The sequence below is a fragment of the Anser cygnoides genome, chromosome 1 (assembly GCF_040182565.1).
Source record: "Anser cygnoides isolate HZ-2024a breed goose chromosome 1, Taihu_goose_T2T_genome, whole genome shotgun sequence".
Taxonomy (NCBI): domain Eukaryota; kingdom Metazoa; phylum Chordata; class Aves; order Anseriformes; family Anatidae; genus Anser; species Anser cygnoides.
Genome location: NC_089873.1, coordinates 79,068,511 through 79,085,287, shown reverse-complemented (window position 1 = coordinate 79,085,287; position 16,777 = coordinate 79,068,511). Strand labels below are relative to the sequence as shown.

The window sequence follows — 16,777 nt, the reverse complement described above, 5'->3', positions numbered from 1 at the left end:
TCAGAGGAAGGGGAGGGAATGTGAAGAAAGCTGCCAGTATATTTGTGTGAGTGTATGGACAACTGTAGTCTGGAGGGGACAATGATGCTGAAGGATTTTATTTGCATATATGCTGTAGTACCTCTGTTTCTGTTACATGTTGGTTAGAGGTTTCTGGATGAGCAAGAGACTTAATGTATAAGCAAGCCACTGATGGGCTGCATTGTTCAGTGTGCAACAATAGCATCTTTGTCTTCTGCCCCAGGCACAGCAGTGAGTGCTCTGTATTTTGCATTTCTGTTGAAATGAAGATCACCAAGAAACAGAAACAGGGTGGAGGAATGAGGCTTTGTTTCTGGTGAGGTGGTAGGTGCATTCTTTTAGAAACCCCCTCTCCAGCTCCTTATTTCTACTCATTTGGCTGTAATTTGTACTGTCAAGGTCATTTAAATAGGCAGCAAGATGTGGCAAATGTGTTCCCAGAGGTTGTGAAAAGCCTCTTTAGTAGAGCATGCTAGGCTGTGCTTATGCCAGGCCATTTAAGCACATTTGTATAGCCAGTCAGATGATACACAGAGTAGTTCATAATTTTGTAATAAACCATACAACCTGGACCTTCAGTGTGTGCCACAGTGGGATGCACCACTTGGATTTAAATTACAGTACAATAATTCAGTAACTTTATTTTAATAGTATTCCAATCTTTAAAATATGTGAAAAGAAGTTAGATTATAAAATCCAGATTGTCTAAGTTCTTCCTCCCCACACACCTTTTTAGTCTCTGAGACTAGTTCATTCATCTGGGCTATCGGTCTTCTATTCATTTCTTAGTGTTGAAATAGCGCAATTTTTAAGAAGTGATTCAGAGACATTCTCAAAATCAGATTTCAGTCCCTTCTTTCTACATATTCAGATATTAGATAACCTTTTATCTTAGGAGGCAGTAAATAGAGACAGCGTGACTGAAACATTAAAAAGACATCATTTCAGCCACCTATTTGTGACACTGTTTGGCTGTGTGAGTCAGAAATCCTAGGGCAATCTGAAAACTCGCTACATTACTGTATGGCCATCACCAAATCCTTTCCTTTTCTCTCTCATTTTTCCTCCTGTATTAATAAGCGCTTTGTGTTCACCTAGGATTGTATGTTTTCAAAGGACCATACAAATCTTTTAACAGCAGTGTTATGCATACTCAACTTATCAGCAGTATTTCTACTTAAATGGTGCTTGTCAGACACTTATGTTTGGGGATTTCCAATGTCTGATGCTTAAATATGAAAGCTCAAAGTTGTACAAAACCAGGTAGAATGAAGCTACAGAACTCAGCTCTTGAATATTCTGTATATCACCCAAATTTTGATGTAGATGAAGGGTTCTTCTTTCTTCCATCTTATGTCTGGAGATCAGGTGAAAAAAAGAAATCTACATCAAATCAAGGATCTAGTGTTCCATAAGCTCCAAAGTTTTGGTTAATGACATTCTTCCAATCCTGGGAAGCAAAGCACCAGCTTGCCCTAAAATAGCAACTACAACCATTCTGACACTGCTGTGATACAGGGGATGGGAATCTCTTACCAGTAGTTCGTTCTTGCTGTGGGTGCTTCATTTTGTTAGCCCCCCATTGCCCCTCATTGTGTGTTTTTGCTTATGCTTTATTCTCTACATTTATTTGTGCATGTGTGTGTGTTTTGTTTTGCTAGACAAATATGCTACTTTAAAGGAAACATTTCATAACCTTTAATCAAGATCATATTTTACTTTCATCACATCTGTGTTTATATTATAAGTCTTCTGGGTCTTAATGTCCTCTGCTCTAAGTATTAATCGTTTTGGCTGATATATAAATAAATGTTTGACTTTGTTTAACTCTTTAAACAATATTGGCTTGAAGACAATTCCTTACCAGTGGCATCTGAGAATAACGGCATGTCAGAAAAAGGCAGGGACCAATTAATACTGAGGTTTTTCTAATAAAAACTAAGTGCAACAAGTAGTTCTAGGTTCTGTGCCCATTATCCCACTGCATAAAATCAAATCTCCTGACTATAAAGATACAGTCTACCTGGAGTGAATATGCTACATCTATTTTTTATTATTATTGTTACTCTTATTTGCCCTAGCTGTCTTAGTGCTGCAACTATATGGAGTCTTGACATACCTGAAAGTGAAGCCTGCTAATCTATAATGTGGCAGAATGTTAACTGAAAGATTTTACAGTCAAAAACAAAATTAGGCCAACACCCAATTCTCCTCTAAGTTACACAGGTGCAATTCAAGAATGAAGACGGTGCAGTTCTTGATTTAAACTGGAAGAGCAGAGAATAGGAACGCATCCAGAGAATTTTGAATTTATGTCTGCAGATAGGATAAAGAGTAAAATGGTTTACTGAGTATAGAACTGAAGGTCCTAACAGTCATCTTCACAATTAACACAATTGTATATTATTACCTGCCTTCCAGATATTTTTTAGACTCACATGGAATAAATGGTTCCACTGAGTTAAGGGGATAACTTAAATTATTATCAGCTCTTGATTCAGCGTAGGATTTCTAAACTCTCTGCCTGAATTTTTTACGTATTTGAGTTCCAGTGAGAATTTCAGAATGTTCTTTGAAATAAAAGAAGTAAAAATGTTATGAAGACCAAACAGTGAAGTAATATCATTTTGTAAATACATATAATATCGGAAACCTGTTTACTTATTCCGTTATATGAGAACCAAGCTTCTGTGACCTCCAATTACTTTTCCATTAGCCTGAACACACAATGAAAGTGAATGAAGGGGCAACTTGGAATGACGTTTATCAGCTCTGGAGCTGTCAACTTCTATTACTTCTACAAGACCTTATACTTCTTGGCTCCAGAGAAGCTGTGCTGACTTGAATGAAGAAGAGCATTCTTAATACCAATAATAGTTACAACATAGACAGCTTCATCGTAGGATGCCTGCAATTGAGAAAACGCCTCCCCTATTTCTAACTTGCATTAAATGAAACCAGAACCACTGTTCTGTAGTGGATATGCGCAAGACTTCGCCTTCATACCAGGCTAAAAAAGCGGGACAGAAGAACTGAGGAAAGGGAGAGGGAGCGAGGGAAGAGAAGGAAACTTTGTAAGGACAGGATAACCCAGGGATTAAAGTGCGAGTGAGAGCCCTTGCCATCAATGATTTTGTTGGTCCACATGAACTGAAGTGCTGCTCTCAGACTGATTTCCATTGGCCAGAGGGTATGCAGCAGCTTTTACTACCATATCTGAAACTAATTAGCCCCTTTTGTTGACACTTAGAATAGAGGTCAAGAATTGAATATACATAGAAACTAACCCTTCTTGAATTGAACTGAAACAAATCTGTAGGCAGGTTTGCATTTCTTCTGATACTGTCTTTCAAATAGATGACTTTGCTCTTCAGGGATCCTTGTCTGGCACAGGTCAGTCACTGTGTTTGGTTGGTTCACTGGTTAGTTTGAACTTAGACTTTTATGCAACTGTCTCAGTACTGATACAACAATATTATAGTTGCACTGTTGTGGGATTTTTTTTAGTTGAAATCAATGGAACAGCAGAGCAAGTCCCCTTCCATTTAATGCATTTTAATCTATTTTATTCTAATACAGTTGGATTTGTATTTCTGTAAAGAAATGAGTGCCTTCTTATAATGTCAAATGTTGATTGAACTGGGCAACATTTTAAACCCAGTAGCTTAAGTCTCCTAGAAGAGCAACAGAACTCTGCCTTCTGAGAATACAATAGATGAGTCTGAGAGTACGACCAATTTAATCCATTGTTTTTTCCCCTTTTACTGTTATGCACAAGTTGCAACTAGGATGGCTTAAACACCACTTTAAGGATGACACCTTTGTCCACTATGTTCTTGACACAATTGTTTGCCAAGCTTAAATTTATTTTTAACTATGACTACTACAAAAGTCTTTATTTTTTTTTACAATTTTTTTTTTACAATTACTTTTGTCTACTATTTTACTACTTTTGTCTACTACTACTGTAGTCTGCTACTAAAAATGATCAAACATAACAAAAGTGCTTTTAGCTCAGAGCTTGCTTCTTTAAGGTAATTGAAAAGTTATATGACAGTACTTTGCAAAATTGTCTTGTGTTTGGAGACATACATCTAATCATACTTCCACATGTGACAGTTAACTATAAAATTCCTTTACTGCAGCACACCACTCTCTGTGGAAAAGAGTCAGTATTGTACGATAGTAGTTGCAAATACCTTAGCAGTAACAGTAAAGCACGCAAACATTGTACGTCTAATTCCAGTCAGCATTGCATTGCTGTGAGTCAGGAATAATTCTTTAAGAGTGAATGTACTTACAACTTACAGAGATCAGAATCAAATTCTTCAGTGCCTGGAGCTGAAATAGCATCGTGTGTTGTAGCACTTCCTTTTGCTTAAGGGATGGTTTTCCAGAGTCAGTTTGAGAGGAGAGCAAAGCTGATATCTACATGGTTCTAATACCATATACATTATTTCTGGTTACTTAAAAGTCGGTTAAAGTGATTTCTAAAGCATCCCCTTTGCTGCAAAGGTTTTTCTCCCTTGCCTGTTTGTTTTTTGTTGTGCCTTTTTTTTTTTCCTTGCTATTATGGTCAAAGAAAAGCACATAACTTTGAATTTTAATGTGTTCTATAGCACTGTCTGTTACTATATATAATCAAGCTAGGTTTAGGAATAATTCCAATTACCCTGCAAAAAATGTCACCCAGATATTCTGGTTTTGCATTGTAATGATTACTGAAATCTTGAAATCCAGCTCGGGAAAAGATGAGAAAATACAGGGGCTTATGCGGAATTATCCAGGTTATTGTTTCAAATTTTGTGGAAAGAAATTGCAGGTTCTCCCTGCACTCTTGTTGTGGTGGGAAAGAAGTGCTATGTTTCTTATGATATTTTTGTACTTGCAATTCTAAGCCTGGAAGGACAAGTTTAAAAAAAGAAAAAAAACACAACAACCAGCACCAACAGCACCAAAGGCAACAAAACAACAACAATAAAGCCTGCTCAATCATTTTTGCCCAATTTGGATGGTAGTGGTTGAATTTTAAGTAAAAATTCTCTCCATCCATATTAAGTTTAAAATAAAATAATAATAAAATAAAATAATAATAAAGTATAACTGTAAAAATACTCTTAATTTTCATCATAGAAGCACTAATATGAAGAGTTTCTTCAGGGACAGTTCTTAAAAACAAAGTGCAAATGAAGAATGTTCTCTGATTGTATCATGCTCATTTACCAATCCATCAGTCACCTCAGTTCTGATCTGGAATGGCAAGATAGTATCACACTTGATCTTAATAAGTATCATACAACCTTACAGGTTTAGAGGTTCATTTGAGCTGAAAACAGCTGAATTGCTTGGATGGTGGTGTGCCAACAGCAGTTTTTTGATAACACTCTTTTATCTTCTGCTCATCATAGGATGAAGTGGCCCAGCCTCTGAACCTTTCAGCCAAACCCAAGACATCTGATGGCAAGTCTCCCACGTCACCCACCTCTCCACATATGCCAACTCTGAGAATAAATAGTGGGGCCAGTTCACTAAAATCCTCTGTGCCAGCAACATTAGCTAGTCCTTCGGCCAGAGCTAACACAATAGGTAAGCTCACTTTCATTTGACCTTCCTCATAATGGTTAATAGGTGTTTTTTGAAAATGGGCATTTATCAGACAGCAGTGTATGAACTGTCAGAGGCTGACCATAACACTGCATTTATTGATGCCAATAAAGAATCTGCAACAGACGTACCATTTCAAGAGGAGTATCTTAACTTTTACAGACTCGGAAAACAAAATCGTGTTATTTCACATAATGCCTTATCACATAATGCCTTAATAATGGTCAATAAATGCTGTTTGTTTAACAGCATATGTTAAAGACAGACACCTGTCTAATGGCAGGCACTAAAGATAAGTGATATTATTCCACATCATCTTAAAAAAAAGCAGGTGATTAATCAAATTTAAAAAAAAAAAACATTAAATGTCTACATATGCAAATACATCTTTGCCAAAATACAGGTTTAATGTTTAGTCCACTAAAAAACTGCATGGTCCATTATTTTATCTCAGTCTAACTAGCAAAACAATTACCAGCTTCATTCAAAAAAAAAAAAGATTTGTGATGTATCTTGTGAATAGTCTTGACTGGCTGCTTTTAACATTGTGGCAGAAAATAGCATTAATTATTCCTCCTGTCAATATTACCTCTTTGCCTATAGACCATTTAAATAAGAATGGTCCCAGCAGCGATTTTGCAAGTCCTGTGTGTTAAAGGGACTGCTCTTTGCATGTGTATAAGTAAAAAATGTACACATCCCATTCTTCATCCTTCTAACTGAAACATTTTATTCCAAGAAGTAACTGAATGTAATATGAACTAAGATCTCAGTGTATAAATCAAGTTGTGCTAAGGGAATTGATGTAGACTGCTGTACCTTTGCTGCTGTGTAACATCTCCAGTTGGCCGCTTTCAGAGATGGCACAGAGAATGAATGAAACTGTGAGTCAGACCTACCAGAAGCAACTTCTGTGATATCTCAGTGCTGTGTAGTGAAACTATTTTGTTTCTCTGTGGGTCTCTTCCAAGCTCTCTGTAGTCCATGTTCTACCTGAACAGTTATGTTCAGAGTTCAAAACACTGTGCATACAAGATTATTGCTAATGTTGATGAGAGTTACGTATATCAGACAGTAAATATGCTCCTATGCCCTATAGAAAAGAAAATAACTTTATTTGTTATGACAAGTTACAACTGTCTAAATATTTCATAAATATCCCGTCATTAATTGTTAATGCATGTATTGTTCTTAATAGCACTACACTGTTTAACATTGGTAGATAATAACATATTTCATTTTTCATTTGGTTGGCTCTACCGCTCTCCATGTACAGTGCACCAAATTTCAGTATTTTCACATTAAATTTTTTGTCCTCAAAAGACTGAGCACCACATTAAGATGTGGTATTAAGCACCTGACCTGCATCTCAGTGGCAGGACATCTCTTGTTCTCTCCTCTTCAATCATTTTTTGCTACACACCTGATGTTTTTCATAGGTTTGAGACCTCTGCAATTTACTTCTTTTAACAAAACGCAGATTTTGAAATGCTGTACCTGTAATGAGTGATAATGTAATTGGATAAAAGCTGTGGGGATGAAAGAAGCTTTAAAGGTCACTCTTGCAAGAAGAATTAATGTGTTATACCATTAATAAACCACGGAAAACTGTGGAGAAAAAGATAACATACTTAAGTTATTGTTAATGACGTAGAGTTCACTGCTGTTTATCTCCTAGCTACAAATATAGAAAGTGACTTTTTGAGGTTGCTGAACAGTATAACTGTGCATACAGTATATATAAGATAAGGAATCTCTAACTGTGGAGCAGGAACTGGACAGACATAGCCTACTTCTAACAAAACTCTATTCTTTGTGGAGGACTGCAAGAAGAAAAGGCTTATGAACACTTCACAGAGTCCGTTCCTGCTAACTGCTGGGTCAGGTCCAACCAAAATTATAGCTCGTTACCATGTTGAAACCATCTGGTGGTCTTAGAAAAAATGAACATAAAATTTTAAGTCACCCTCCAGTAGGAGCTACACCACAAAAACAGCTTGATAGCATTTTAATAAAGGTACTATGAGAGACTGGTAGAGAGACTGGTATACTTTTTATCTTGAGAGATGGATCTCTCCAGGAAAGGTCACTGAGAAATATGCAGTCACTTGCCAGAGAGTTATTTCCACCATTTGAATGATCGGGACTGTCAATGCAAGAAAAGGGTTGTCTGCCCTAGATGTGCCTGGCCCACCTTGCTGGGGTGTAGCTGAGCTGTCACCTTTCACTGCCACTAACTTCAAATTAAAACCATTCTCTGAGAGCAGTTCTTCAGGCTGCTTGGTTCCAGTGGCATGGAGAAATGCTCATGTATGTTCTGCTTTGTCTGGGGAATATAAACTTATACCTTCCTGTGATTAAAAGTGTAGCTGCAGTTGGGCATACACATACATAATACTTTTCCTTATAGTGTATAAATTATGCTACAGACTGAACAGTCACAAATGTCATGACTTCATGTATGACTTTAAATCCAAGCATTTCTTTGTGGGAACACGCATATGTCCGTGTACTAAAAGCAGAAATTACTTCTCTCTGCCCTTTGCCATTATCTTCAACATCTCTATGCTAGTTTGGCAATCCTTGTAACTAAGTGCATTTTATGTAATGCGGTTCCCCTCTCTGTCAATAATTCACCACCTACCCTAAACAACAATAATTTACATTCAACTCGCTTCTATATTAATCATTTCCCTGCACACCAGCATCTTGGCAGCTACTGAAAAGCATAAGGAGTGCTTGCTTTTATTCACTGTCATGTGCCAAACTGTCTCAAAGATAGCAGCATTCAGGAAAAGCCAAATAGTCTGGAGAAGGGCATGAATTCCAGTTCCTAGGCAAATTCAGCTGTATTACAGATTGAAAGTATTATACCTAGCCTAATCAAGAGCACAAGCAGCAGTAATACTAGTTTGTTTGTTTGCTTCCTTTTTAATTTATTCCGACTACATACAAGCTTCATCAGTAACAGACGCAAAGTGGGGAAGAAACCAAGCAAGTTGTTAAAATGGATGTTTAAAAAAAAAAAGTCAATTGGTAGATATGTGTTGGTGCAGGTTATATCCTTTCTTACACTGGGAAAGCTTTAATTAATGGAATTCTGTTGGCTGGGAGTTGCTGAACAGGGACAGTTGATAAAAGCAATGTGGATCAAGTTGGTTCATTTAAAAGTCTCAGGGTAGTTAGCCAAAAGCTACCCGTTAGTAAAATTAGCAACAGTCAAACTGCACAGAAACTTTTCTTTTTAGTTTTTGCCCACGGTGTCTGTAATCTAGAAAAGACAAACAAACAAACAAAAAAAAAAAAACAATCAAGCCCAAACCCAAAATGAAATCCTCGTAGCAGTGCAGCACTGAACTAATCTGACATCAGCTTCTTCCCCTGAAATGTTTTAAGCAGCAAGACAATGTCCTACGTTTTTTGGCAATCAGTGGATCAGATAGAAGAGTCTAGCAATACAACAAGGATGTGTAATCTGACATGATTAGACAAGGCTCTTTAGGAACAGAACATTCATAATTGAGACAAAGAAAGAGTATTAATAACACTTTCCTAACACGGCAGTTAGCCATTTTATATTTCCTTTCTTTAATCTTAGTGTTTTTCAACAAATCATGGGATTTAATAGCGTGTTTTGGCAGATTAGAGGATTTATGGCCCAGATGTTTTTTGTTCTAAAAATGGATTAGGGTGTAAAGTTTGCTGGAATCCATGGAACATGTTGAGGCAAGCCGGTCATTTTGTGTGTGATTAGTGCCTGCCTTCTGTCTCACAGTCCCTCCATCTGTCACAATTCACCAATGGATCTGGTTAGATTTAGCCTCATGTCACAAACAGAAGTCCCTTTTCTGGGCAATTTCATATTACAGATTCATTTTATGCCATTTTTATGCCCTAGTTAAAAGACAGAAAGAAGTGTGTGTGCATGTGCGTGTATGTGGAGAGGGGGAGGGAGATGGGTAGATATTAGCCTCTCTTTTAATGTTTGAAAAATAGACTGGGGCTTGGAGTCTCCCATCAGTATTCTATCCTGCAAATCACATGCAGATCATAATAAGTATAATCTACAGTACGCTGAAGAAAAAAAATGACAAAGTGTCACATTTAAAATTAAATAGTATTAGCTCTGCTGGTGATGCTTGTAACATTTTAAAATTAAATAATTCAGCGACTACTAAGGCTAAGCCCTAGGCTGTGAATTTGCAGCAAAACAGTGGACGTTTGACCTACTATTAGTGGCGTGAATAGGAGTGGGAATGTAGGTCTTTGTAGCTGTGGTTTCTTGTGCAGTTCTGAATGACAGGTGGTGGTGGGGAGCAGGCAGGGGATGAAGATTCTCTTCCCAGCCATTATGTTTCATATCTATAGCAAACCACCGCCACCTGTGGTTTATTGTAATGTATTCACAAGTTTTAAGATGGGGAAGAATAAAACCATCTATTTTTAAGAGTTTGGGATTGCTGGCATGATCAAAGCCTCCCCTAACTCTTATCCAGTTACATCCTGCTGCATGCAAACCACAGAGCTAACCTCTGCAGTGTCAAGGAAATACTGAAACTAATGGGATCAGATGTCACGACGATGATTCTGGCACTGATGTTTCTCATGCTTTATATCCAGGTGGCTCTACCATAACAGTAACAGAATTACAAAGCTTAGGCAGGTTTGTGGACATTGCGTTTTAATTCTTTCTCATGAATAATGATGAAATATTGATGAATTTTCATCTATGAAAGCTAAAGTGTTTTCTTGTAACTTTCTTTTTTTAAGACATCCTTTCTTCTATCACGTCGTCAGGTTATTTAAATGACCACGATGCTGTTACCAAGGCAATCCAGGAGGCCCGGCAGATGAAGGAGCAACTTCGGAGAGAACAACAGGTGCTGGATGGGAAGGTGGCTGTTGTGAATAGCCTGGGTCTCAATAACTGCAGGACAGAAAAGGTCAGTGTCTGAGTCTTCCTTTGCAAACCTGTAGAGATTGCATTTGCCTTTACTGGCATAGTTTCTTCCTCCCTTTTTTCCTCCCTTTATTTGCTCTATTTTCTTCTTCACAATTTTAAAGAAAACAGTTGCTTCTTTCAAAAAAGCAAAAGGAAAAATGAAAACCACAACCAAAAGTTGACATGAGAGAAAGATGTGGAGAAACTCTGGGGAGAGGGGGGAGGCAGCAGAAATGGTTAAAGCCCTCATAAGAACTTTGGAGGCCACTAATTCTCTGTTCCAGCCTGTCAACATGTATTATGGCAAGGTGATATTGGAAATCTCTGGGTCTAAGTGGAAATCTTGCTTTATGGAAATGCTTACATGTGTTTGTGAGATGAGCTGGATTTGAAAATATTCAAGCTTCTTTAGGAGCATAAGCTTTGCTGATAGTCAGGCTCAGCTTCTGGGTATTTAGCCTTGTGAGGTTGTCATATATTATATTTTCTGACCATTGCAATGTAGCACTGTCATGTCACGTTAGATGACTTAACAGAATTGAAAAAATGGAAAATTGACAACACAAAATGCACCAAATACTTGCAGTAAAAATGTGGAAGCAGCAGAATGCATGGGCCTTACTGTCTTCCACTTTTGAGCTAGCCTGTGAAGTTGTACTGTAACAACATAGCGACAGTAAATATCTCTAGAAAATTTCTATGTGCTCTATCTATTGCATCTGCTGAAGAGAGTGTGATCTCCTGCTTTTCTCTGGAAATAGCTGATGTCTTTCCATGCACTGTTTTGGCTTGCAGAGAGTAAATACATCAGCTAGTCCTTGCTTCCACATCTATAGTAACTGTCCTTATAATCCTGCTGTTTAAGATACACATCCCAACTCCTGCGTGTGTCTCAACATTATGTGCATAACAAGACTTCCTCCTCAATTCCTCTCTTCCCTCTGCAGTGCCTTCTGAGATGTCACAGCTTTTATTGTTCTGTACAGCTAAAATGACTGTTGCCGCATTTGGTGCAAACTGAATTTTACTGAAACCTCTTCTAGGGCTTTTCACTGTAGGGCCTTGTGTGAATCACTGAGTTGGGCAGATAAATAGAATGAATAAAAATGATCAGCTATTTAGCAGAAACTTGAAAGTCAGTCATCCTAGGAAGCTTGTGAGTCAAACAATATTGTCCAGAATGAGCAGATTGCTAATTTGGATAGCTTTCCATTTTCCCTGTTTTTAGATGGAGTTTGATCAATAAGCTATGAGAAGCCAGCAGTCTGGGGAATGAATGTTAAATGTCCATGTGAGTCTCTCACTACTGTACTTTTTTCATCAGCCTGTCCTGGGTATAAATGATGTAGAGATGACTCCAATTTCATGCACTTTCTGGAGAGGAAGGGGAAGGAAAAAAGAGGCCAGTGTAATAGGTATCCGGCAGCACATACAGTCTCTCTCGTAAGAGCATTGGTATGGGGAGAGAGAAAGAAAGAGAGGGATGGAGCATGTTTACGGCATTTCACATAGAAGAGTACCAGAAGGGAAAAGGGAAAAGCAGAGTGTCAGATATAAGAAGAAGTGATCACAAGCACAAAGGAATTTATATTCAAATATTTAAGCATTCTTGAAAGGATGCTCGCAGCAGAAATTTCTTTTCTCTGCTCCCCATGTAGAAATGACTTTAACACTCAGCCAGATGCTAATGCAAAGTGACTCAAGCTATTCCTCGCAAGCATAGCTAAATTGCCGTTATTTGTTAAGCGCATTGAATTCAGCTGTGGATACAGCAGTTGGTTGCATTCAGAAAGCATCTGTACCCTTTTTTTTTCCTTTCCCCTTTTTTTTTTTCTTAATCCTCCAAAGCAGAGACAACTCTACCTATCTCCCCCCTCTCCTCCCTTGTGCTGGCTGGGAATTGTCAAGTGACAACCGACCAAATCCTTTTGGACAGGAAGCCTTCATCCTGAGTTCTATATACTTGCAAAGCAGGCCTTGTGGTTGGATCAGGAAGCCCATTAAAAGCACTTTGATGGTATGGAAATTCATCTTCATGAAGCACCCAGGCCCCTAAGCAGCATGCTGTTTAGCTGTGGTTACAGATCAGTCATTCACATCGGAGGGCAGTAATTGTGCTGACGGCTTGTTCAGCAATGGAAGTACATAAAATAATCCCAGGCCCTCCACCATAGCATTGCGAGTTAATCTTCTTTAATACAGATCAGCTGTTGTTCTAACACATGACTTTAGGCTGGCTCTAGTGACTCTGCACAGCCTTTTGATTAAGTAACAGGAGTGGAACCATCTGCATTCACTTTATTCTGTTACTTTCCTATTGTTGGGATTCTCCTTGCCCCTTCTGTTTTCACTTCTCACCCGCAACCCGGGTTGAAGTTTATTTTCCTCTCTAATTCATGCCTCCTGGTGGGCTTGTGGAGGGCACGGAGGAGTTCTTTTACATGGTAGCAGGAAGAAAAAATTTCAGCTCAGTTGAAAATTTCTCTGAAGCAACTGTAGGGTTTGGGTTTTCTGATGCAATAAATGCCCAAGCTTTCTCAAGGGTGCACCTATATTTTAATTTAATTTAATCTAATTTTATTTTATTTTTTAATTTTATTTTAAAGTGGAGACAGGGAATGATAGAACCAAATCTGAGATCTCCTTGACTATAATGGCATTTGGGTTGCTGGGGTGACCGCTTAAGCCAATAAGCACTAGTTAAGAAGTTGCACTTCTTAGGCACTTCTTATATTTCTTAACTTGTTGGAGGGTCTCCTGAACTGTCTCTTGCATCTGATCCCACAAAGGAAAAGAAGGAGGCTGTGAAGTTCAAGCACACGTTCTCCTTCCCCATATAGGCTGTATGCTCAAGGCCATCCACCAACTAGCCAGCTGTGAAGTTCAGGTCCAGACTAACACTCCAACTTCTCTAAGGTTTGTGGCTGTTTGACCTAGGACCTGACTTAAAGTTTTCTGTCTTGCAAAGATCAGGATTTCAGAGGAAGGCAGGTGTTGCCGTTTTGAATTAAATTTGATACTGGTTTTGCCTGTTTTCAAGGAAAAGAAAACAAGGTAGTCGGGAAGGTGTGTAGTGACAAATAGAAATGTGGCAGCGTTACCACTGTAGTGCCCACCAGGGTAGTCCCTGAACTTCTGGGATGTTATGTTTGCTCACTGGTTGGTTGCTGACAGTGAGATTTTGGGGTGGTGGACAGGACTAAAAGAACTAAAGTAGCTGTGTGGACATGGACATAGTTTAATTAGAAATGTATGTTACATTGATACTTGTGTAGAAGAAAGATCACTCTTCTTCCTTCAGAGTTATCTCAGTCTTTATGTCCAACAAGTACTGGGGCTATCTCAGGTTTTCCTCCCTTCTTTGCTGTGGTAGTTAGTGTAGCTGGAGAGGCTTGGATCTCTGAGACCTCTTGAGTCTTCTGTTGCTATTGCAGCCTACCAATGAAGGTAGGTCCTTTATGCCTCTGAACATGTAACTTAGTCTATCAGTAGTGATTTATCTGTGGGGGTGGCTGGGCAGGCTCAAGACTGGAAATCACCTTTGGGAGCCTGTTAAAGCTCTCGAGACTTTTCTCCACATGTATACATGACCTAGCTCCTGTTCCCAGATGGGTTGATCCTTGTGGACAGCCGGATCAGCCAGCTGTAAGGCAGTAGTCAGACAGGAATTTTGTAGAACTGGAGAGACACTGTATAAAAGGAATCATAAATGAGAAAAGATTTTCGAAAATGGCTAGGATGATTTGGTTGAGTCACTTTATGGGCATCCAACTTGGACCATCTTGAGGGATTTGATTTTCAGAGGATTACAGTAAAAGCCATGAACATCATGATGAACATGGATTTTACTAAAACCTATTTTAATTGCAAATGCAATAAAACATATTTTTACTTTACTTTTCTTGGAAGCATTTCTGTGTATAAATGAGAAGTGTGTGTGTATGTTTTTCTGGTTTCTTGGAAACCCAGGAGCATAGTTTTATTTGTAATTGTCATCTACAGTTAATTATAGCTTGATATGTACTATGCATAAACAATATTACCTATTATACATGTAGCTGACAGCACAGATTGTCATCTAGTGCAAACACTACAATGGGCAGCATTAGAAAGTGGACTCTTCTATTTGCTTGGCCCCGAAACTGCATGTTCCTCTGCAAATGAAATGTACACAGACACAGAGAACCAGCATGTGAGTGCATGCATACAAACCTACAGCCCACTCTTGCACAGATACACAGCACAAACATGCACAAAGCTCGCCAGTAATTTTCTGACTGTAGTCAGAGTTTCAAACATTCATGTATGCACTTGGGTAACAAAAATAGAAGGGAAAGGGAGATGCAAGCAGGCATTTGAGTTTGTGTCTGCATGCGCTGATGCACACACAGGTATTGGCTTCTGAATGCTGGAGCCTGCTGCTAAAGGCACAGGCAGCTGACAGGGTTGTGTAAGTACACACAGCCACACAGAATTTCCAACATGCACAAATGCTCATAGCTCACTGAGAAGAGTGCATCCGAATACGTAGACATCCTGTGCTGAAGTGTTACTTAACCTGTGATACAAATTCTCCTGGTTACTGTGAGGAGTGTGCCCTTCTAAAAGGCTCTGACATGTACTTGTCTGCTGGGCTGTAACTAAAGAGCTATTTGTAACAATATTTATTCCAGCTTTGTAAGCAGGAGGCTGTTTGTTACCCATGCTTATGGAACACCAGGTTCAGGATGCCTTCCCTCCCGTTTCCACCCACCCGCCTCCCACCACCCTCCCCACTCCCACTGCCACCTCTCCCTCTTCCCCTTAAGAGAGTGCCAAACATGAAATGACAGTGACCAATGTTGACTTAATGTGGATGTTTAATAATGAAAAAAGTGTGTCAGTTCCAGCGTTAGTTACAAATGGCAGTAAGTATATCGGGTGGCAGCTCTGTAATAATTTTACATCCATCATTCCTTCCTGATGCCTCGCTGGCTGCCTGATGGATGGGGATAGCAGAGTTAACTCTTAAGAAACTACTGTGATCCACTGAGCTGAAATGAATTCTGTCCCTGCTCTCCCCTCAGGGAGGAGGGGGATATTAAGAATCTCAAACCGCAGATCCTGCTGTCTTTGAGAAATAAAACACTACAGCTCACTTTACTAAAGGCATAAGGAGGAGCTGTTTTAACACATGGGATTTAAACTTCTCTTGCAGTAGAGAATTTTACTTCAATAACAGTTTTTTTTTTTTTTTTAATTCTCCTAATGGTTAAATTTGAACAAGAAAGGTGGGGAAAAAATGGAGGGGAGAGGGCAGAGAGAAGAAAAGGGAAGGGTCAGTAAAACCGAGTCTGACCCAGTGCTTGCTGCATACACTGAGAGTCCATGGGTCAGACTTGAGTGCGTAAGTTGTGATAACTGCAACTGCAGAGAATGGCACCTGGTGCAAGCTGGGCATCTCCCCAGACAGGAGAAACCCCCTGGAAGTAAGTCCAGAGGTACAGTACAAAGATCATAAACCAAATCACTCTGTGAAAGTTACACCTGCCCATTTTCATAATCTCTGAAGTAGTTTACTGGTAAAATACTTCAGCATTTCCAGAGGCTGTACTGCCGACAGACATTAAACACGCACACTTATCCCTGCATGTTCACCAGCCTGCTAATATATATGTCCTGTAATTTGTAGCCCACTCTATTCCTCCCTGGCCTGTAAAACACCAGGAAGGATGATCAGTGTGATGTTTTTGTTCTCGTCTTGCAGTGTGAGAAGAGATCCTTCTATTTGGAATAATTATTATACAGTGTGGGGACCAGGGAGTATCTTGTGGACAATGGACTGATACAGGCTCTAAATCACCCTGCAACACAGGAGTTAATATATTATCCTAACAATTGTGTGTCCACTTCTTATTCCCCTTTTCCCTACTCTCTTCCTAATTTTGTCTGAGTTTCTTTGCCAGCAGAAATTCTTCTATGTGGGTTGCAGTCCTCTTTGTTAATGCTATCATCACAGAGCAGTTTTCAAAAAGCATAACAACAAGGCAAGCAGGTATTATGTCATCACCCATCCATCACCCTGTATGTCAGCCTTTCAATAAGTCCAATCAGCAGTCTCAACAGGATCGGTCATATTAAAGGAGTCTTCTATTCAACAGGGCAACTGTATGCATTGTAATTTCTCCCAAAACTTTTCTCAAATTTAATTACAAACACACGTCAAGTTTG

At 39.0% G+C, this 16,777-nt stretch overlaps 1 protein-coding gene across 24 annotated transcripts in view; it reads left to right on the top strand.

The window, feature by feature from the left end:
- Positions 1-16,777, top strand: part of SOX5 (SRY-box transcription factor 5) — a 643,266-nt gene that overhangs the window by 604,040 nt on the left and 22,449 nt on the right. For 20 of the 24 annotated variants that reach the window (XM_048046777.2, XM_048046774.2, XM_048046778.2 and 17 more), the window contains 2 exons: positions 5,430-5,607; positions 10,396-10,568. In XM_048046777.2, the coding sequence (XP_047902734.1) occupies positions 5,430-5,607; positions 10,396-10,568 (351 nt within the window). The remainder of the gene's footprint in view (positions 1-5,429; positions 5,608-10,395; positions 10,569-16,777) is intronic. The other 4 variants (XM_048046787.2, XM_048046768.2, XM_048046769.2 and 1 more) reach the window with 1 other exon arrangement.